This window comes from Planococcus citri, chromosome 2 (assembly GCF_950023065.1).
Source record: "Planococcus citri chromosome 2, ihPlaCitr1.1, whole genome shotgun sequence".
In the NCBI taxonomy this organism is placed as follows: Eukaryota; Metazoa; Arthropoda; class Insecta; order Hemiptera; family Pseudococcidae; genus Planococcus; species Planococcus citri.
In genome coordinates, this window is record NC_088678.1 from 70,057,315 (window position 1) to 70,080,103 (window position 22,789).

Consider the following 22,789-nt stretch of genomic DNA (forward strand, 5'->3'; position numbering starts at 1 on the left):
TTTTTTCATGACAAAATTTCATGTTTTCAAAAAGAACCTATGTTGGAAAAAATTAGAAATTTTTACGAATTTCTGACGAAAAATAGTTTTTTTTTTGTGGGGGAGAGGGGGGAGGGTACAGACAAAGTTGGGATTTTCTGGCAGTTTTGATTGGAATGAACAAACCACATTTTGGGAAATTTCAAGTAAAACAACATTATTTTTGATATGATAAGTCAATGTACTCCAAAGCAAAAAGGATGGAAATCCATTTTTCACGATTTTGAGGTTTTCACATCATTGGAAAGCTCTTGAAAACCTCTCTCTAACGATGTAGGTATATATTAGTGCTCCAAGTGGAGAATTGCAGAAGTTGTCAAAACGAAAAAGATGGACGTCCTGGAAAACAAGAAAGAAAAAGGATGGAAGTCCAGATGTTCTTTTTCTCGAAAAGGACTTTCACCCTTTAATTATACGTGGACTTCCATCCTTTTTTTGGAGTATATTTACTTGAAAAGAATGGATTCCATTCAATTTTTTTTATTAGTTCATTTAAAAAATAATTGGCCGGTGATTAATGATTTATATAAGCTAAAATCAAATTACCAATACATCAAAGAATTGAAATTTATACAATTTTCTATTAAAATTTAATCTCTCTACAAGTTTGAAAATGAAACAAAAATGATCGTTAAAATTGTTTTTTCGGCCTCCTGAAAAATTTGGTTTTTGGACATCCATCCTTTTTGCTTTGAAGTACGTCTACTTTCCTAACTTTTGGTCAGAGAATTTTTTGAAAAAATGATCTGGCCCGAGGCGAAACGAGGTCGAAAGCTTTTGAAAATTTATAATAATTTAAGAAGTAAAAACCTATAGTTTTTGGTAATTCTTTGATTTTTCCCTTCCCAACTACATATTTCCAAGTTTCCCAACGTTCATCAATTCACCCAACTTATACCGAAAGTTCACAACTTTTTGCCAACATTTTTCTGTCGGGGAAGAGGGAGGAGTGATACACCCCTGGTGGAAAGTCACGTAAAATCTGGTCGAGTTGTGTCCCAAAAAATCTCAAGTGGAAAAAATTTTCGATATTAAAATTGAAAATACGTCGTAAAAAATTGAAATCTTTGGTTTTTATATCTACGATTTTTGACTTGAATTTCTAACAGGGAAACTTTAACAATTTGTCACCTTCGGCTGAGTTGAAATTTTACTCGCTGAAAAAACATGCCACCCTTCAGTGGCTCTCATTTTTTTGTACTTTTTTGCTCCCAACCCACAAAGTTATTGGTTATTATGACCAAAAAAAAAAAAAACTAAAAATTTGAGCCCTGTAACACGAAATCGAGATGAAAAAAATTAATTTGAAACTGTGCACATTTTTCACGAAGAGACTCCAAATAAGGGTAAAGATTTGGGGGGGAGGGAGATTTTTTTCTTGGAAACAGGTTCATTTTCAGAACCTCTTACTTAAAAGTTGAATAAGATCAATTTACAGATTTTAATTTTTTATTTTATTTTTATTTTTTCCAATTTTGAGGGCTCTATACAAGGGAATCAACCTTGTTTAAGGGGAATCAACCTTGTTTAAGGACCAAAGGTTATTTCTCAAAAAAAGGGATTTTCTAAAAGAACTCTGAAACAGAAATGATCGAACTCGTATTTATTGAGCAAAAATGCTCAGAGTATAAATTAAATTTTTTCAGAGTGCTCCAAAAAAAGAAAACGAAACAGTTCGGAGATTCAGAGAAATGTTGTTTCTTTTTTCTTTGAAAATTGGATTATTATTACCAAGAGAAATTCTTACTCAGAAATGAAAATATTTGGATAAACTAATTTTCATTTTTTAAATCTAGATCGCTCCCAGCTGAATTTTTTAGAACGCGGGAAGACCAAAAAATATGGAATTATTATTTACTCACAAAATCTAACAACTTTGTGGGGTGGGAGTGCAAAAAACCAGAACTTTCAAATAAGAACCAGCCTAATGTTATCCACATCTTGAAACCAAATCTTTAAAATTGCGGAAACTACATACACATTAAAAAAAATTTTTTCAACAAAAAAAGCCAACCTCGAGACGAAAATTTGAAATAAGTATGTAAGTACAACAGAAGACGAGACGAGAACTAAATTTAAACTTTTCAACTTCATTTGGTAAAATTTTGTGGAAATTTCAACTTTCAAAAATCTGCTAGAGGCTTCAGAACAGCTCAAAACAGTTCAGAATCATTTCCAATCAATTAAATTTCAGTTTTCTAGGTCAATTTGGTAAAATTTTGTTTTTTTCTCGTATTTTTAGTCCAAATTTGATTTTGAAAAATTCATCAAAAAACGAAAAATGCACTTCAGCTTCTAAAATTCAGACTGGTAATTTATTTGTGCTGCTCTTCCGATTTGATTTCGTCTCGTTCGAAACGAAAAACAAGACGAATACTCGCGTATAAATACGAAAGTATCGAGTCGAATTACTCGGTATTTCCATCACCTAAAAATCCCCGCACTACGTTCTCACTCTGGTGTTTCCCACTTTAACACGCTAATTCCCAACCATGTATACACCATGGTCTATCGCACCTTTATCAAAAACTTGGCTATATACGTCTGTATATGTGTACCTAATAAGGGCAGTAATTATTCTTCAATGTTCAATTACACTTCGCCGCACCTCGTACATAGGTATATACTAAATTGTAAGGTAGAAAGTTAACAAAAAGTTGAATACGTAAAGTTAACCAAAGTTTCTATTAAACTTTCCCCTTCGACTGTTTCCAGCTTGGCATGGCGGTATATTCGCCGCCGTGTGAGTACCTCTAGCCAAGGCAGGCGAGGAGACGGCGAGTATTTTAAAACTACTCTTTGAGACCAAATTATATCTACCGCAGCATATGCGAAATAATTATACCGGAGTTTTATTACGACTTTACAACGATGACTAGAGGATGCGTGTAGGAGTTAAGGTGTTTTTCCAGGTGTATGGTATTTTGTAAATATAGTGCAAATATTTGTACCTTTGCTGATGCGTATACATTTAGAGACGATTAAGTGAGAGTCTGTTTGATATGAAAGTTTTCGCAACGAGTCAACCTACCTACGAGAAAATGGGGGAAAAATTCGTTATAGAAATATCTACATTCTACCAGTATACTAACTACGTCGTGTTGAATCGATTTAATTTTTTTTTCTTTCATTCAGGAAATGGCTATTTGAATTAATTCTACATCACTGAATAGGTACGCAAGCTGATGAGGTTATATTTAAAATGGATAATTTTTGGAACGCCGTATGAATGAATTAAAAGAGACTAAGAAGGAAGTGGAGAGATCGAGTTTATACATAACGTAAGAATGTGCTGAAATGACCAAGCTGGAGGTTTTTCTATCGCTTCGGTATGAGAGCTTTTTGCCATTTCTTTTTCTCTGCTAGACAAATGGTAAACGTGGTGGGCGAGACTTGATGTATAATATTTTTGGCGATAATGTTTTCATTACGATGAAAATTAACATTTTTACGTGGTCGTCATCGTCGTCGTTGGTAGAGTAAAAATGCGCTGCGCCTTGCGTCTGAAATACAAAGTACCCTTTGTCGGGCGAGTGTCTTTGTCATAGCTCATTTGTAATACAAATGATGATAACTGGAGAGAGAATGAGGCAGAGACAGCTTTTCGATGTCGGGCTGCAGCTTTAACGTTTTGTTTTACGTTTTTTTACGACCTCATGCTGTTAATTGTTGCTTTTAAATAGCTCGTCGACACGACGGAAAAAACATGATAAAAAAATGTTACATCGACTTTTGTCGGCTGCAATAGCGCGAGAGGTTCGTCTATATAAAATGCTATACTGAGTATTATGCTGAAAAGCGCTATAGAATGTGGGGTATCCAGTCTCTGGAAAACGTGGGAAGTTGAGAAAAATCAGAGAATTACGCCATTCTAAAGGTCAGCTCAATAAAAGAGCATGTCATTGTCACCCACATCATAGAATTTCCCTCCTCTTCCGAATCAACCGCGATCATTTTCGAGCTGATCTGGAATCTCCCATGAAAATTGAATTTTCTGTTCATTTATTAGGTAAAAATGATGAAAATTAGTCCTGAAACTAATATATGAAATGTCCAAACGGATTTTTACCATTGTTGATCATTCTAGAGCCTCCAGTGTGATTTTCGATTTCTCCAGAACTTGATTTATTTAAATTGACCAGGTTTTCAGGCGGACACTTCCAGCATTTTTTCGAACAGCATAATTTCCATAATGACTGGAGAATGTCGAAAAATCAAAAACTTTCTGTTCGTAGGAAATTTTTGGACCCTCCAGCGAGATTTTCGATTTTTCCAGAAAGCGAAAAAATTAATTTAGGCAGCTGAAAATCGAGTTGTGGCTTGTTTTCGACCAACTTAACAAGTTTGTCTTCATTTGATCCAATTTTCAGGTGGCTCTAAAAGCACTCTCACGGTGTCCTTCTAGAAATTGGTTAAGATGTAAATAAGTTCTTTAAAAAGGTCGAGAATGAGGCACAAGTCAACTTTTAGCAGCCCAAAGTAATTTGCATCTTTTCTGGAGGAATTTCTAAAATTCTGGAAAAATCGAAAATCGCTCTGTAGGCTCTAGAAAAATCGAAAATAATAAAATTCGGTTAGTTCAGGACTAATTTTCGTCGTTTTTATGTATAAATATGTATAGGCGATTTGGCTTTGTACCTATTTGGATTTTGAAATCAATCAGTGGAAGTTGTTTCTTATGGTCTGAAACCCCTGTAATACAGTTTGAAATTTTTTCAACTATATCTTCTGGGAAAAACACGCATTTTAAAGAGGTGCAGTTATGAAAAAATTATACAAGTATATTATGTAGGTATCTCACCTGGATGTATGTACAAGACATATTCTTTCAAAATTTTTTATGCAGGTGAAAGGCCTTCAAAAATGTGAAAAAGGGATTTTTTTCGACGATCTCCCCCCCCTCCCATTGATCAATTTTGGCCCAAAAATGCTTTATCGCAATATACCTATTATAAAGCACGCTCAAATGCCTACACCATCAACCTGAATTGGGTCCAAATTTGCCCATTTTTTTCCATATTTTACAATTTTTACTAAAAAAAACAAGGGGAATCGTCTCATTTTGGGAACCTCTGAACCCCCTTCAAGGTCACCCACCCAGCTAAAATTCATGACCAGACAAACTTGACAAAAACTGCATAAAAATTGTTAAAATGTGTTCAAAATGACAAAAGTCACGTACCTAGGTAAAAAAACTGGAAAAATTTTTTGAAAATTTGCAAAAATTGAATAACATTTTTGCTCAAAATAAAACTTTCTGAAAGATATGTCAAAAATGACATGAAAACACATAAAACAATCGTTAAAATCTATAAAAGTTATCAAGAAGGAACTGATAACAATTTTTCAAATTTCACAAAAATTGCGTAAAATATTCATAGATGGTGTTTTAATTTCTGAAAATTGTCCAAAAATGATGAAACTTCAGCAAATTGAAAAAAATTGAGCGAAAATTGCATAAGACATCGTTAAAGCTTTGTTAAAATGACATAAAGACAATAATTGAAAATGATTATAAAAATTGATGAAAATGCGTCAAAATTGGAGCAAAATTGAGTGAAAATTGCGTAGATTAATAAAATACTACTACTACCTTTAAAATTGACCAAATACTATCATCAAAGTTGAAAAAATTTGGCAACAAATTACACGAATGAAAATGGCTTGAAACAATTGCCAAAAAACTATTCAAATCTTAGTCAAAATGACGTAAACTTGGCAAAGGACTTTCTAGCAATTTTGACAAAAAAAATCAGAACTTTTTGGGTGAAATTTTCCAAAAAAAAACAAGACTTACTTTTATTTAGAAAATTTGAAAAAAGTGGTGCTTTTTGACAGTATTATTAGAACTTTACTTTTCAACAAAAATCAAGACTTTTTGACAATTTTAACAAAAATTAGGACTTTTTGACCATTTTGACAAAAATTAACATTTCTTTGACAGTTCTGACAAAAAAATCAGACCTTTCTTCGCAATTTTGGGGGAAAACAGGTTTTTTTCTGACAGACAGAAAACAAAGAGTTTTTATGGAATTTTAGACAAAAATGAGACTTGAAAAAGATCCGGACCTCTTTTTTTTTGGCAATTTCGGGTAAGTAAAAAACAGAGTTTCAGGGCAAAAAACAGTACTTTTTTGACACAAATTAGGATTAAGTATGACACTCTTTCACAATTTTGACGAGAACAGCGACTCTTATCAGCAATTCTGATGAAAAACATAAAATTTTTTATTGGAAATTTTGGCACAATATATTTTTTTTCAATTTACTCGAAAAACGGAAATTTTTTGCATAATTGTCCAAAAAAGGACTTTCAAGATAGCTAAGCAAAAAATCAATACTTTTTTTTGGATGATCAGATAAAAAAAAGGAATTTCTTAGCAATTTTGGAAAGAAAAATGAGACTGCTTTCTAACCATTTGGTCAAAAATGAAGCTTTCTGAATATTTTGACAATAACAGGACCTTTATAACTTGACAACTTTGGCAAAAATGGGATTATGTATATAACAACTTTGAAAAGAAAGGGAAAAAATGCAAAAATCAACATTTTTTGGGTTGAGCATCTCTTCAGTGTGACTTTTCCAAGAAGGTATCCACTTGCAGGAGATAGACATCCACATTAATAATTTATCAATTATCACAAACTCATCAGAAAAATACACTGATCACATTCCGAAGACTCGTAAAAGCTCTCACTGTAATAACACAAAGAAGACAAGTGCAATTGTAACTATCCAATCATTTCATTTTTACTCTGCTTCGTCAAAGTCTTCAAAAAAATCTACCTATTCGAAAAACAAAATCAAACCAAACGCAAATTTCATCCCCACATTGCCTCTTCCCTGTATTCACTCGCGATCTATGCCTCCAGTCACCACGAGCTCTTCATAATCCTCCCTGTACTCCCTTGCAAAAGAGAAAAATCTCATCGCGAGAGAAAAAATCAACGAGCCAATTATCCCAAAGCTATATACACTCTCTCGCGAAACGAAAATCACCGCACGCGCTGTTTTTAATTAAAAAATTTCAAATTATTCGCGAAATAGGCGCGTGGAGACCGACATTTTAGGTCAGGTACATGGTTATAATTATCAGCTTTAAATGTAGGTAGGTACTAGGTAGGTAGGAAGGTAAGTCCTAGGTGTGTGTAGAGGTACACCGATAAACAACCCATCTCCTTAGAGATCGATTTCGAGTACACATATTACAATTAGTTAAAATAATAAAACCGTGTATACCTATTTAGTTTGACTAGTTAGTGTTGTCTACGCTCGTGCTCGTGGTATCTCTATCTACATTCACCAAACAATATTCATTTTACAGTTTCCTTATACTCTGTTGTGTCTATGTTGTCATAATTGATCTACTATGCACATCCATAAGGTAAAATACAACTTATCGAACTACGTAAGGGGTGTAAAAGGAGATATTTTGGTACATTAATTTACCATTCGAGGCGCTTTTAACACGTCTCACAACACAAACTCGAACTCGTGCGACACGAGAGTATAGAAAAAACTTAGCAGGAAAACGTTCTGTTCTTAATGAACTACTAATTTAAATTCTTTTTTGAAAATATCCGCGGTTGAAAAAACCCTCCATATACACGTTCCTTTTGTATTTTTCCCGCTCATTTTATATATAAAAAAAATGAGAGCGAAAAAAAAAAGGAAAACTGGTGTAATAACATTAGGTGAAAAGTCTCTAAAAGAGCCATCGTGGTAAAACCTTTTCACGCCTATGTAAGATCAAAGTTGTAACGAAAAACGTGGCAACTGTGGTGTTAAAATACCACCTTTCAGTTTTCACCCTTCGCCACGGTGTATATTTTCATAAAAGTAGGTAAGAAAAAGAGTTTACATGTAGGTAAGTTTCACGTATGCAACCATTTGTCTTGAATTTACGTACCTAGCCAACCAAACCAAACAGGAAGGTGCGACGAGTAGAACGAATTTCCATACATCTCCTGCTCTTGCTCAGCATCATGTTAATGATGGCGTGAAAAATTTAGTACGCGAGTAATTAAAAAGCTGCACCTCGTCATAAACAAATTACACCAGGCTCTTTCAAAATATCGTGTGAATTCTGGTGTAAGTTAAATTCAAAAAGACACATAATCAAGAAAGGTAATTAAGACGTAGACAGTTCGAGTAATAAATTACACGGTAAAATAGATGTTAGATGCCAAAAATCTTTATTTGCCCGTGAAAGCCCAACCACCGTTAGCCCCCTTCGTTCTCAAAGACTGAAAACTTTCACCCAGATACCTTTTGCTTGTTCGGTTGAACGCGTCGACTCATACCCACTTCGCTATACCTATACCAATATTCGACAATAAGTACACTAATTATAAGTTAAAAAGCCTACATGAATGCAACAAATGAACGATACTACGTTAAGATCTTTTATAGTGTATTAACCTATTGGCATATATTGCTGTATATTCCATTAAAAAGATACTAAATTATCTAGCTCGTGTAACCTCAAAATGCGATCAACAAGATTAAAACTTTTCTCGCAGCCAATCAGCCAACGTGTTTCTGTAAACCTAAAGCAACACTTGCGTTTTATTGTTATTATTATCCTACTCGATAATATTCTTTTCTCTATAATAAAATCAAACAACTTATACCTTAGTCAACGTTTGGTTATTTCAAACACATTTTCAAAAAAAAAAAAAAGTTCATTTCATTTCAAAACGATTCTAAACACATTTTGTTTCTTTTCTGTTCACAGACTCAATAGCCCAGCTTATTTGACACGATGGGAACAAGTACAAAAAGACATAGAGAACACTGGTTCATATCAACTGACCGAAACAGAATTAGTTTTCGGAGCGAAATTGGCATGGAGAAATGCATCACGTTGTATTGGACGAATTCAATGGGCGAAATTACAGGTGGGTGAAAGAAAAGTTGAAAAGCATTCAACGAATTGATTTGCGGTGGTTGACTAAAGCGAGTAACAAATTACTATCTGCCATCACCGGTGTTGTATACTCTTTTATGGGGTAGAATGAAACACTTGACAGGGGACTGTATCCAACATCTTATTTATTATTAAAAAGGGCTAGCTGCTTAATCGATGTAGAAGTAATGTTTTAAATCTAAACACCGTATAATCTGCGTAAATAAAATATCGCTACATTTCCGACTACCTATAATATTTATTAATATTGTGATAAATGATGAGACGTGCAGACCGGTAGGTATAAGGTATAGATATCTGATGACCGTAGGTACAACGAAGACTCATCCGGAATATGAATATTTCCATTAATTATCTTCCTGTTTCCTTTATGTACAGGGTATTTTTAACTTTAATATTTTAGTATACGAAAGATTCGCTGATTTTTTCGCCATTAATAATACATCAGAAGTGAATTATTACTCGGATGAGAACTGACCGGAGATTCGAATGTTGTTCTTTTCGCAGGTGTTCGATTGTCGAAGCGTTACCACAACTAGTAATATGTTCGAAGCTATTTGTAATCATATTAAATACAGTACTAACAAAGGAAATATACGGTATGTATTGTTAATAATTTAATAAATTAGTTCTAATCGCTTACTTGTAGCTTGGAAGTCAGTTTTCCGGCGGCTGGTTGATCGCAGCAGGGTTGGAGTGAGTGATGAACGTTCGATTAACGTAATTTAAATCGAGCCATGAATACACTGCAACGTTGAATTAGTTAGAAATGTTTGCGATTAATCATTTTAATTAATATTTCGAATTCGATAAATATTCATCAATTTCGCGTAAAATTCACCACCGATGACCGAACACACGGAAAAACATAACCGGTTTTTCAAGATAACTGGAATGACTCATAACGAAGGAATTCACAGACACGTGACGTAAGAGTGGAAAGGTTCTTCTACACAGTGTTAGTGAAAAGTTTAGATTTCTCATTTTTTCAATTTTGATTTTTGGGGAACATTTTTTGGATAATTGGGATGGTTTAAATTGTAAACTGTTCAAATATATTGTAATAAATAAAAAAAACTTTGAACGATTGCAAAATTTTGCCAAAAATGAAAATTTTTGATTGAAAAAAAAAGTAAACAAAATCGATTAATTTTGATTTGATTTTGATTGATCAGCAGATCAGCCAATCATAGATCATTTTGATAACAGCAGGTGCGCCGGAAATTTTGCTAATTAATTAAAAATTTAGCTTGAATAAGCTGGTAATTATTAATTAATATAAAATTAATTACTCAAATTACTTTACTTGACGGGGGTTGACGCAGAATTGAACGTAGTGATAGATCAATATTTCTAGTTCTTTTTTTCCATTCTCTAACGTAACTAGCAATTGGCATTAATCAAAATATCATCATCTTCATCAACAACAACCCGTTCGGTTGACCAACTAGCCTGTCAACATTCAAAACATAAATTTGAATATAAAATTGAAACATTCTAGATTCTACAGCTATAATTGAAAATATCTAGTTAGTTTATACTTATTCCTGCATTGCCCTAATTAATCCATCCTTCGTCGATGAAACCTGCGATCAAACTGGTTCCAACGTTAACTCGACATCCTTCCTTATCCATATTATCATCCGGTATAACATCCAACCTTTGAACTTTCATTACAGATCCGCTATTACAGTATTTGCTCAACGTACAGATGGAAAACACGACTTCCGAGTATGGAACCCACAATTATTATCTTATGCTGGTTACAAAAATCCAGATGGTTCGATTATTGGTGATCCTAATAATGTGGAATTCACAGAAGTACGTCTTCGACATCGAAACCGAATCCATACCATGATCTACACTATAGATTCATCAACATAACAAACTAAATATCTGATTATTATAGGTTTGTTTGAAATTGGGCTGGAAAAGCAAGCGAGCGGATTTCGAAATCTTACCTTTAGTACTATCAGCCAACGGACATGATCCCGATTACTTCGATATTCCACCAGAATTGATCCTCGAAGTAAACCTAAGTCATCCAACGTAAGTACCTAGCTACCGTCAAGAATACCAGAATTGCCATCAGCCCATCGTCGTTGATCTACGATTGATTTTCGGTTCGCAGATTCGAATGGTTTGAACAGCTAGGTTTCCGATGGTACTGCGTACCTGCTGTATCCAACATGATGTTCGATTGCGGTGGACTACAATTTACAGCCTGTCCTTTCAACGGATGGTATATGTCAACTGAAATAGCCTGCAGAGATTTATGCGATCCTCATCGTTACAATATAACCGAGGTATTAAAGATGAGATCAAAAGAACAGACTCGATTACCTACGTAAAATTAATTCCACATACGAGCGTATTACCTACATATAAACTTACCACTAATGAACGCGCCTACAACCTAGAATAACCTACACACGTAAAAAATCATTATCAAAACGTTAATCGTTTTCTTTTATACTGAAAAGGGCTTTAGGTACGTGTATTACGTATGTTTTGAGAACTACTGGATCTTTTCCCACGCAAACATCCCAACGCTCATAAAGTACACGTCGAACGAAAATAATAAAAAAAATATCTACCCTTTTCATAAAAGTAAATAAAATTTCCGACTCATGTTCATTACACAATATCTAAGCTCGTATCTTGATTTCCTTGTATAAAAATTTTAATTGAAAACCAAGAATAGCTTGGTAAAGCTTTAAACCTTTCAAAACACTTAATAGACCGTTTCATGGCAAATTTACGAACAAGCTAAAAAATTCACACGTACGGTATAGAATTACTAGTGACCTTAATTCGGACACTATACCGTGTTCATTCTTCCGATAAACGGATTATTAGCTTCTCTCTTCTTTTTACAACATTCTTAAAAAAAAAAAAAAAAAAACTTTTCCAACGTCTCGTATGTCGTATATTTTCTCGGCGACAATCGCGTTACTTAAAAACAATCTCCCCTTTTCGTATCGTCTTATATCTAAATATATCGTGTATGGAAAAATAAAACCTGAAATTTGTTTAATATTATTTTACAGAAAGTAGCTCGTAAAATGGGTCTCGATACAAGATCAAATATGTCCTTATGGAAAGATAAAGCTATGGTAGAAGTGAACCTCGCCGTATTACATAGTTTCCAAGTGGGTACAATTTTCATCGAACCTTTTTCATACGCCAGCCTATGCCTACATAAATTTGTGTTCACATTTAAACATTTCTTGTCTGCCTAAAGATGCAAAATATAACAATTATGGATCACCATACCGCAGCCGAATCATTCATGAAACATTACGAAAATGAACAAAGAGCTAGAAACGGATGTCCTGCCGATTGGGTATGGATTGTACCTCCAACGTCTGCCTCAATTACACCAGTTTTCCATCAAGAAATGTGTAACTACATTCTACACCCATTCTACGATTATCAAGTACGAAAATAAATCGATACAATTAATCGTCGCGTCGCTCGTATCGACATGTCAACGATCAACAATTGATTTTAACTCGTTGTTAATTTAGGAAGCTGCTTGGAAACTGCACGAATGGAAGAAGAACAAAGGTAGTGGGAAAACAAACAAAATACAGAGAAAATTCCATTTCAAACAAATTGCAAGGTATTTTAACCTATTCGATGTTCTGTCAAATACCGAGTACATCGAGTTTTTATATTTATATGTACGTAGGCTACCTGTGTGCCCTTGTATGTAATTTTCAAGAGGTCGAGTTTTATTTCAATATTGCTTTCAACGTTCCAAGTACAATAGAGTGTTGTCGAGTGCGAATCAATTTTTTTTTCTCGAGCACTCATCCACTGTCGTGTGTACTTATATTGATTCGAGTCACCGCGAGCTGCGGATTCGAAATTTACCCAACGCGAATTAAAATAATGTATTTTTCACTTCATCGTGTAAAAGTCCAACACACACGTAGCTTACGAAAATGTCACCTTTTATCTTCTAGTTTAGGGTTTGTACGTATTAATAAAGCATCAATTTTTATTTATTTCAGGGCCGTTAAATTCACGTCGAAACTTTTCGGACAAGCTTTATCTAAACGAATTAAAGCCACTATACTGTACGCGACCGAAACCGGAAAATCCGAAGCGTATGCTCAGAAATTAGGAGAAATATTCAGCCACGCTTTCCATTCGCAGGTCTTTAATTTAATACCTACCTAGTTATGTTTCGAGATGATTTTCAGAAGTTCATCAACTTGAATAAGTAGATTCATTTTACGAATAGTTCATAGTCTAACCGGCGAAAAGTGCTCCAGAAATTTTGCTGACTTTTTAGATGCTGAATTTTAGTTGATTTTTGTAGATCGGGAATGTTTGAATAATTTTGAGGCTCAAAATCGAATCTTCATTTTCGATATTTTTGAAAACATGCCATGTGACCTATCAAAATGTGTTAGAATTTCGTGAGAAATAAAATAATTTTGGCGAAGATGTATTTTGAGCATTTTTGAAGAATTTTGAGCCTCTGAATTGAGTTATGATTTTCGGGATTTTTGAAAAAGGGTCATGCAACTCATCAAAATGAGTTGAAATTTCGCGAGAAATTTGAATATTTCGACAAAAATGTGTTTTTAAAAATTGCCTAAGAAAATCAGCCAACAGTTTTAAATGCAGAAGGGTCATCTTGTCTTCCTCATCCTTCTCTCATTAATTCCATTAAAAATATTATTTACCTATTTCTAAAAAAAATTCAAAATTTTAGGTCGTACGAATGGATGAATACGATATGAGCAGTATCGAGCATGAGGCCGTCTTACTCGTCGTAACTTCAACCTTTGGAAACGGAGATCCTCCAGAAAATGGCCACGTAAGTAGATCATCAAAAAAACCCAATCGATTACAAACATTGAACGCTCAATCTCTCACTCCCTCGATTCATTTTCTCAATTACAGTCGTTCGCTCAAAGTTTATATTCGTTGAAAATGGACCACCAAGAAACGAAAAATGGACCAGCCAAGGAAAACGCCGAATTCTGGTAACCATTTTATAATACTCAACTACTCGAGTAAGCTTGTTGATCTTTGCTAATCTGTATGAATTATTGTTAGCTCGGCATCATTCATCAAAGCGAACAGTTTACCAGAACAGGCGATCACTGAGAAACAATGCCTATCGAAGAACTCCTTCGACGATGATCTTTTCGGACCCCTTGGAAACGTTCGATTCGCTGTTTTCGCCTTGGGCTCGAGCGCGTACCCGAATTTCTGCGCCTTCGGTACCTATGTCGATAACCTGCTCGGAGAACTCGGCGGCGAACGTTTGGTAAAAGTTACCAACGGAGATGAAATGTGCGGACAAGAGACAGCTTTTAAGAAATGGGCTGCTGAAGTGTTCAAGGTATAGTATATATATAGCTAATCAAATGAGAATTCCGTCTCTGTCGAGCCAATTGGTAGCCTATTTTCATCGCTAATTTATCGAATAGGTTGCCTTGGAAACATTCTGTCTGGAAAACGAAGACGATACGTTGAATCAAATCGATCAAATGCTTCATGACGTTAAAATTTCCGCTTCAACTGTACGATTCCGAGACGCTAAAGAAGAGACTCCATTAAATGGTACGAATCGAGAAATTCTTTTCGTTATAATAATGAATGTGTTCGCAAGTACCTTACTCGTATTTATGTGGGACGTTTTTGTTTTATTTCAGGCTTAGCGCGTTGCCATAATCGTAAAATCAGCAAAGCTGTTTTACAATCGAAGAAAGATCTTCACAAAGACGTTAAAACCGATAGAGCTACATTGTTATTGGAATTAGCCATCGAAGGAGCTACTTATGCGCCCGGCGATCACGTGGGTGTCTTCCCATGCAATCGTACGGAATTAGTAGATGGAATTATCGCCCATTTGGAAGAACCCGAGCCCGATAAAACAGTCGAATTACAGCTGCTGAAAGAAAAACAAACTTCAACAGGTAGCTAACTAGCGATATTTTCAGCCTACGAGATGGTTGGTAATTTTTCAACGTGATTGATTATTTTGTTTGGATTTTGAAATAATTATCCAATCTTATCAACCAATATTTGAAAAGTTGGTAACGAAAACGATATCTAAACGCCGATCAAGTCCATAAAGTGAAGAGTGAGTGCGGCTGTCAGAGCCGAATTTCCTTTGCAACATTGACGTTTATCAAATTTGCTTCGAGACTTGTGACATTCGAAGTAAAACACGATTAGAGAGCTAAAACTCTATGTAGCTTTTTTAGCTGTGTTTTTTCTCGCATTTTGAGGTCGACTTTGAAATAAATAAAGAAAAACGTATTTTCTCGAGGGGGGGGGGAGATACGATTTTATTCAAACAACTGCAAAAAGTTACAATAAATTGACTAGATCACCAAAATTCTGTGAATCGTCATTTCTGATCACTGATGTCATTTTTTTAAAGAGTTTTTAGAGCCTCTTTGCATCATTTTCAACGAATTTTTTTGAGAAAAAAATGGCCCCAAAAAACGCCATTAAGATTAGTCAATTCAAAGCAATTCTAATTTTCTATCTAACGAGGGGATTTTCTGAGCTGATGTATTGAAATTCCTCATAGCCAAAATTTCAAGTTCTCAATTTCATTTTTTGATTTTTGCAAAATTTTTAAAAATTTATAAAAAACTGTTTTGAGAGCGATTTTTCAACTTTTTTTTATTAAGTATGAATTTTTTAAGCAAAGGAAACCAATGTGAGTAATTCCTTCAATTCAATCACATCAACAACTACTTGTTTTGGGTCATTCTTGAGCCTCCAGTGATTTTTTGAATTTTCTCCAGTTTCAGATTGCTCTGGAAGAGCCAAAAATTAACTTATGAACCTATAACTTTGGTCGTTACTTATTGGGCATCCTCTCGACCGTTTAAAGTGGTTACCACAAAATTCCAAAACTGCCAGTTCAAAATTGAATTTTTGACCAAATTTTGAATTCCAGAAAAAGTGAAAAAAATCAAACTTTCAAAACAGGTTTTCAACGAGCACGTTTTCCGGCAAAATATCGTCTGGTATGTTTACACGATCACCCGATTCGAAAACAATTCCAATTTGACTTATTTCAAGCCTCCAGCATGTTTTCAAACTCCAAAAATTTTAAATCGCTCTGAAGGGGTCGAAAATGAATTTTAGAATCTATAACTTTGGTCGAGTGCTTATTACTTATTAGGCATCATCTCGACCATTTTAGGCGGTTGCTGCGAAATTCTAAGAGTGCTACTTCAAATGTGAATTTTTGATCAATTTTGTGAATTCCAGAAAAGTTGAGGAAAAAAAATCAAATTTTCAAAGAAAGTAAACAATGGGTGGTTTTTTGGGCAAGATATCTTCTGACGTGTCTACATTATTCGCCTGACCCGAAAACACCTCATTTCTGGCCCCTCCAGAGCGATTTAAAATTTCTGGAGAAGATTGAAAACTCACTGGAGGCTCCAGAATGGCCAAAAACTAGCAATTGTTGGTGTGTGGGAGTTGAATTGAAGAAATTATTCATATCAATTCACTTTAATCAAAAAAAATGTGCATTTCAAAAAAAAATGTTAAATCTCGTATTTTTTGACTTTTTTTAATTTTTAAAAATTTACCAAAATTTTGAAAATGAACAACTTTTGAACCAGAATATTCTGGTGGCCGGAGGGGGGGGGTTGCTATTGGGACACGCTTTTTCAATCTAGGCTTACTTTCCTTCAAGTCAGAGATACCAGTTCAGAAGATTCGCTTCTTGGATCCAAACACAAAATTCGAAACCGCTGAACATTTTTAAAAATTGAAAAGTAGTTACTTCAAATTATTCTGCATTCATCAATGGTCCAGAAAATCCAGAAAAAATTGTAGAAGGAGTTTGACGAAGATCAGTGGAGACCTTCATTTTGAGTTGAAAGCTTCTGAGAAAACGTTTTAACTCCGGAAGTGTTCCTGAAAAAGAGACATGGGTCCTCAAAGAGGGGGCATTTTCGAAAAAATCATCGGATTTTTAGTTTCAGCTCCCCTCAACTTGTTTTTGGAAAAAATTTTCCAGTTCCAAAATGTGTATACCTTGTATTTGAAATTCTGTATCGACCCAGGTTATTGCCATCATAATCCAAAATCACTTTTAGGGCTCTACTGAGTGATTAAAAATTTGCAAATTGCTTATTTTTAGGTAAATTCGTGTTAAAAAAAAAAAAATTTCTCAATAATTTCGCATCAATCAAGCAAAAACATCGAAAAATATCGTGTCTGAAACAGAGGAAATATTTTGGAACGCAGTGGTGCCAATTTTCAGGTCATTATAGCCGATTTCAAAAAATTGAGAAAATTGTCCAAAAACTATCAAATTTTTTATTTTTTTTCCAATTGGCAATAATGATTAAAAAAATTGGCACCACTGTGTTCCAAATTATTTCTCCGGGTTCAGAGATGATATCATTCGATATTTTGGCATAATTAATGCGAAATACATACCTATTTTAGAAGAAAAAGTTTTCAAAACACAAATTTTCCCACCGCTCAGTAAAACCCTCAAAGTGGTCTTGGATCTTGATGGAAATGGCCCAGGTACAGATGTAGAATCTCAAGTACTATCTTTTGGAACTGGGCCATTTCCACTCCCCCCCCCCCAACAGGTTGGATGGGGCTAGAGTGAAAAAAACACGTGACTTTTTCAAAAATTTGCCCTCTTTGAAGGGCACCTTCGGAGCTGAAAGATTTTTTCTGAGTAATTTTCATCTCAAAATGAAAGTCTCGACTGCAGAATTTGGTCAAAATCGTCTGAACATTTTTTTTACGATCTATCCTCGCTCACTCGTGAACCAAATGCCTTTTTCATAAAGCTTCGAATGTTCTACAAATCAAATCACATTCACCTTCCCCCTCCACATTCTACTATCGCCTCAACCCGTAATAGCTCGATCACTTATTCGCTGAAAATTCGTCCAAAGTTCTTCCTTCATTCACATTATCTCCATCTCGAGTAGTATATTCATTCGCAATACACGAACCTAAATATAGGGTACTACGTGTACGATGAAAATATAATTATAACGAATAGAAATATACTGCGAAAAGGGGGCCCGAGACGTGGGGCAACGAACCAGCAGCAACAATAATAACATTTCATAAAGCGCCATACGTTGTACGATACACTAAATGTCGCATGCAGCTGCGAAGAATCAACGAGACGAATATGACAAAAGGGATTACAATGCTTGGAAATAATACGTAAAGGAGTAAAAGCGTGACAGGGGGATGAAAATACTACATCGACAGTATAGATTATAACGAAGGTTTAATCGCGTCTCACGCCCTACACCCGCTCACATAATGCACCTAAAACCTAAAGACTATATAAAGTACTCGAATGGTCTATCTATGTAGTATGTACTAACTCGTATATGTAATAATTTTATCGAAAATTTTTTCCTCAGGCGTCGAATATATCTGGATGGCTCACGAAAAACTACCCTCTTGCTCATTACGTTCGATGCTGACTAGATATTTAGATATTACAACACCACCGTCTCCGAATTTATTACGTTTCTTCGCCACTCTGGCTACCGATCAGGAAGATAAAGATAAATTGACTGCCCTTTCGTCGGTAAGTTGACGCGTTGGTTGGAAAAAGGTCGTTTATCAACCGTGTGTACCTATTATATATGTACTTGAACATTTTCTCTGATAATAGGATAATGTTGCATACGAAGACTGGAGACATTCGAAATACCCTCATTTGTTAGAAGTATTCCAAGAATTTCCATCGGTTAAACCACCGGCTGCTTTGCTCGTATCTCAATTAACTTTATTGCAACCGCGATTTTACAGCATTTCTTCTTCGCCTATGATTTTCCCCAAACGTATCCATCTAACTGTTGCTGTCGTAGCCTATAATACTCAAGGTAAGAGTTTATTACGCGTATAATTTATAGGCTATATGTACCTATGCTAGTTTCTGCTGGTGGAAGAATGTTTTTTAGGTCTCCATGAAAGCCTATTTTGTGGTCAGATTGAAAGTGTAGACATCTAAAGTTTGAAATAACGTTTATGACTACGACAAACACGTGTTATTATGGATGTGTGATGATGCTCGATTTCGTTGACGTGAAATTTTTCACCTCGGATGAAACAAATTGTTTGAATTGTTCAGTTTGCTGGAACAAATTTCAATATACGGATACGAAGGCTTGAAAGGAGATAAGTCGAATTAGTTTTGTACCTTGGCCATACTTTCCAAGCATCAAAGATTTCGGAAAATTAATTTATTAGTTCAAATACTGATGTCATTGGTTATAAGTTATAAATAACGTGACTCAGACTCAATATTTTGGGAAGTGAGGGAAGGGGGGGGAGAGGAGAGGAGAGAAGAAAGTATTAAAATTAAAGAAAGATTTTCACATTGAACGTCGACCTTTCTATTTGAAGTTTTTTCAGCTGGGAAGTTGAACTGTCCGAATGAAAGTTGCACTTTCCTGTTATAAGCTGGACTTTTCGGTAAAAAAATTGATATTCCTGGTTAAATTCGACCTGCCAAAATGTATGTTGAGTTGAGCTTATACCCCTGGCAAGTGTTCCAGTTGAAATTTAACCTACTATTTTCATTGGAAATTGAAATTTTTAAATGAATCTTGAACTTTTTAGTTGGGAATGTGCTTTCGGAATTCGGATTAGAAGTTGAATTTTCTGGTTGAGGCATCGAAATTCCGTTGAAAATAAAATTTTCTATTGAAAAATCAACACCCCTCACGAAAGTTGCACTTTCTAGCTTGAATTCATAATTGAAAATTTTCTATTGGATGTTGAATTTTTGATTTAAAAGTTGTGATTTCAAAGAAGTTGAGCTTTAAAATTACACTTCGGTTTTTGAACTGAATAGGTACCTACTTAATTGAACTTTAAATTTGGAAATCGAAGTTTTCGTCTGAAAACTGAACAAACTTTCAATTCAGGAATAGAACATTTAATTTTCAAATTGAGATTGCAATTCGGAAACTGAGCCTTCATTCTGGAAACTTAACAAACTTTCAATTTGAAAATTGAACTTTCAATCCGGAAATTGAGTAGATGATTAGACTTTCAATCCGGAAATTGAAGGAACTCTCATTTCGAAAATTAAACTTCCAATCCGAAAACTGAGCTTTCAATATAGAAATTGAATGACTTTTCAATTTAGAAACTGAAGGAACTTTCCATTCAGAAACTGAAGGAACTTTCCATTCAAAAATTGAATAAACTTTCGGTTTAATAATTGAAGGAACTTTCAATTATTTGAAAATTGAACAAAGTTATAATTTGAAAATTGAAGGAACTTTCCATTCAGAAATTAAAGGAACTTGATTGATCTGTTCAAAAATTAAAGGAACTTTCAATTTAAAAAATTGAACAAACTTTTAATACGAAAAATTGAACAAACTTTCAATTTGAAAATCGAGCTTTCAATTAAGAACATGAACATACAACTTGAAAATTGAACTTTCAATTTGAATATTTAAAAAAAGAACTTTCAATCCGGAAGTTGGAGGAACTTTCAATTTGGAAATTGAAAGAACTTTCACTTTGAAAGTTAAACTTTCAGTCCGAAAACAGAGCTTTCAATATAGAAATTGAACGACTTTTCAATTTGAACATTGAAGGAAATTTACATTCAAAAATTGAAGAAACTTTCAGTTCAAAAATTGAAGAAACTTTCAATTTGAAAATTGAACAAACTTTTAATATAAAAAATCGAACAAACTTTTAATTTAAAAAATTGAACAAACTTTCAATTTGAAAATGGAACTTTCAATTTGAAAATCGAGCTTTCAATTTAGGAACTGAACATGCAATTTGAAAGTTGAACTTTCAATTTGAATTTTTAATATAAAAAATGAACTTTCAATCCGAAAACTGAGCTTTTGAAATTGAACGACTTTATTCAAAAATTGAAGACGCTTTCAATTCAAAAATTGAAGGAACCTTCAATTTGAAAATTGAATGAACTTTTAATTTTCAAATTGAACTTTCAATTGGAAAATTGAACTAAGAGTATTAATTTGCAAATTGAAGGAACCTTAATCAGTTCAAAAATTAAAGGAACTTTCAATTTGAAAATTTAACAAACTTTCAATTTGAAAATTGATCTTTTTACTTGAGAACTGAACATTCAATTTGAAAATTGAACTTTCAATCTGAACTTTGAATTTAAAAAATGAACTTGCAATCTGGAAATTGAACTTTCAACCTTGAAATTGAACAAACTTTCAATTCAAAAATCGAAGAAACTTTCAATTCAGAAACTGAACGAACATCTAAAGTTCAATTTGAAAATTAATCTATCAATTTGATAATAATTTGAAAATTGAAGGGATTTTTAGATTCAAAAATTGAAGGAACTTTCAATTTAAAAATTGAAGGAACTTTTGATTCAAAAACTAAAGGGACTTTCAATTCAAAAATTGAAGGAACCTTCAATTTGACATTGAAAATCGAGCTATCAGTTTGAGAATTGAACTTTCAATCTGGAAATTGAACTTTCAACCAGGAAACTACACGAGCTGCCAAATTGAAAATTGAGCTTTCAAACTGGAAACTGAGCTTTTGATGCGGAAATTGAATGAACTTTCAATCTGGAATTGAACGTAGGAGTACATAATTTCAATTTGAAAATTGAACTTTCAATCTGAGCATTGAACTTTGATTTCCATTCCAACTTTTGATTTGAAAATTTTACTTTTGATCTGCTGATTTAAAAGTTAAGCTTTTGATTTAAAAATTGAGCTTTCAATTGTGAAAGTTGAACTTTTGATTTTAAAATGTGAGTTTTAATTTGAAAGATGAACTTTTGATTTAAAAAAATGAATTTTCAATTTGAGAGTTGAACTTTCACTTCGAACATTGAACCCAATGGAAGATGCATATTTCGAGTAAAAGTCTTACAGTTGGAACTTGGAAGTTGAGATTTAGCTTTGTAAGCTGAATTTTGCAGCTAACGTTGAATTTTATTTTGCCATTCCCCTTCCACTAAAACAAGTCTCTCATTTTAAATGATTCAACGGTGCTTACTTTGCTGAAAATTTTTGCAATTTTTTTTTGGGGGGAAGGGTGTTTATAATTACAATATTATTACACCCTTGAAGGGGGGTTGGATTTGGTTTGTGAGGTTGGTATTTTTTGAAAAATGTGGTGAAACGTCTTGAAATGCAATTTTTGACCACTAATTGCAAATGAAAGTAAATTATGAAATCTTTTGGAAAATTTTTACAAACCAGATTCTAACGTAAGACTTGAACATGTATTTTTAGAATTGGGGAGGAGGCCTCCTTATAATAATATAATCTAAGTATTCAAGGTATTTGAGAAATCACAAAGCAACGTTGCCAATATTAAGCTTTTCATAGAAGATGTAAAAATAGAGACAGGAATTAGGTACCTATTCAACTAATCTTCGACTTTTTTTTCTTTTTTGAATAAATAGATGGAAAAGGACCATTACATTACGGAGTTTGCTCTAATTACTTACAAGACGCTGCTGATAACGAAGACGTGTACATATTTGTCAGAAGGTAAAACATGATTAATCATTCGTTACATTAATTTTTAATTAATATGCAACGTCGATATTTAATTCAGTCGTGTATAAAATAACAATTTATAGCGCACCCAATTTCCATCTTCCCGCCGAAGTTTCCAAACCATTAGTTTTAGTCGGACCTGGTACCGGTATCGCCCCCTTCAGAAGCTTCTGGCAACACCGCGCAGCTCAAAAGAAAGTCCAAGGTATGCAAAATATATCTTAGGTTTACTTTACGTCACAATAAATTGAACATCTAATTTTCACGTAAAATAGGTATTTCAAAAAAAAAAAAAACTTG

At 34.0% G+C, this 22,789-nt stretch overlaps 1 protein-coding gene and 1 long non-coding RNA gene across 3 annotated transcripts in view; one reads left to right on the plus strand and one right to left on the minus strand.

The window, feature by feature from the left end:
• LOC135837448 (uncharacterized) overlaps positions 1-9,897 on the minus strand; it is a 55,159-nt gene extending 45,262 nt beyond the window's left edge. Inside the window, exon 1 of the long non-coding RNA XR_010557193.1 lies at positions 9,613-9,897. This is a non-coding gene — a long non-coding RNA (uncharacterized LOC135837448). The remainder of the gene's footprint in view (positions 1-9,612) is intronic.
• Positions 1-22,789, plus strand: part of Nos (Nitric oxide synthase) — a 147,662-nt gene that overhangs the window by 123,757 nt on the left and 1,116 nt on the right. For both annotated transcript variants that reach the window (XM_065352720.1, XM_065352721.1), the window contains 18 exons: positions 8,778-8,940; positions 9,477-9,568; positions 10,649-10,790; positions 10,879-11,018; positions 11,101-11,275; positions 12,020-12,121; positions 12,214-12,408; positions 12,500-12,594; positions 12,989-13,133; positions 13,699-13,803; positions 13,890-13,972; positions 14,046-14,334; positions 14,423-14,555; positions 14,648-14,911; positions 18,374-18,543; positions 18,631-18,841; positions 22,393-22,480; positions 22,573-22,694. In XM_065352720.1, the coding sequence (XP_065208792.1) occupies positions 8,778-8,940; positions 9,477-9,568; positions 10,649-10,790; positions 10,879-11,018; positions 11,101-11,275; positions 12,020-12,121; positions 12,214-12,408; positions 12,500-12,594; positions 12,989-13,133; positions 13,699-13,803; positions 13,890-13,972; positions 14,046-14,334; positions 14,423-14,555; positions 14,648-14,911; positions 18,374-18,543; positions 18,631-18,841; positions 22,393-22,480; positions 22,573-22,694 (2,714 nt within the window). The remainder of the gene's footprint in view (positions 1-8,777; positions 8,941-9,476; positions 9,569-10,648; positions 10,791-10,878; positions 11,019-11,100; positions 11,276-12,019; positions 12,122-12,213; positions 12,409-12,499; positions 12,595-12,988; positions 13,134-13,698; positions 13,804-13,889; positions 13,973-14,045; positions 14,335-14,422; positions 14,556-14,647; positions 14,912-18,373; positions 18,544-18,630; positions 18,842-22,392; positions 22,481-22,572; positions 22,695-22,789) is intronic.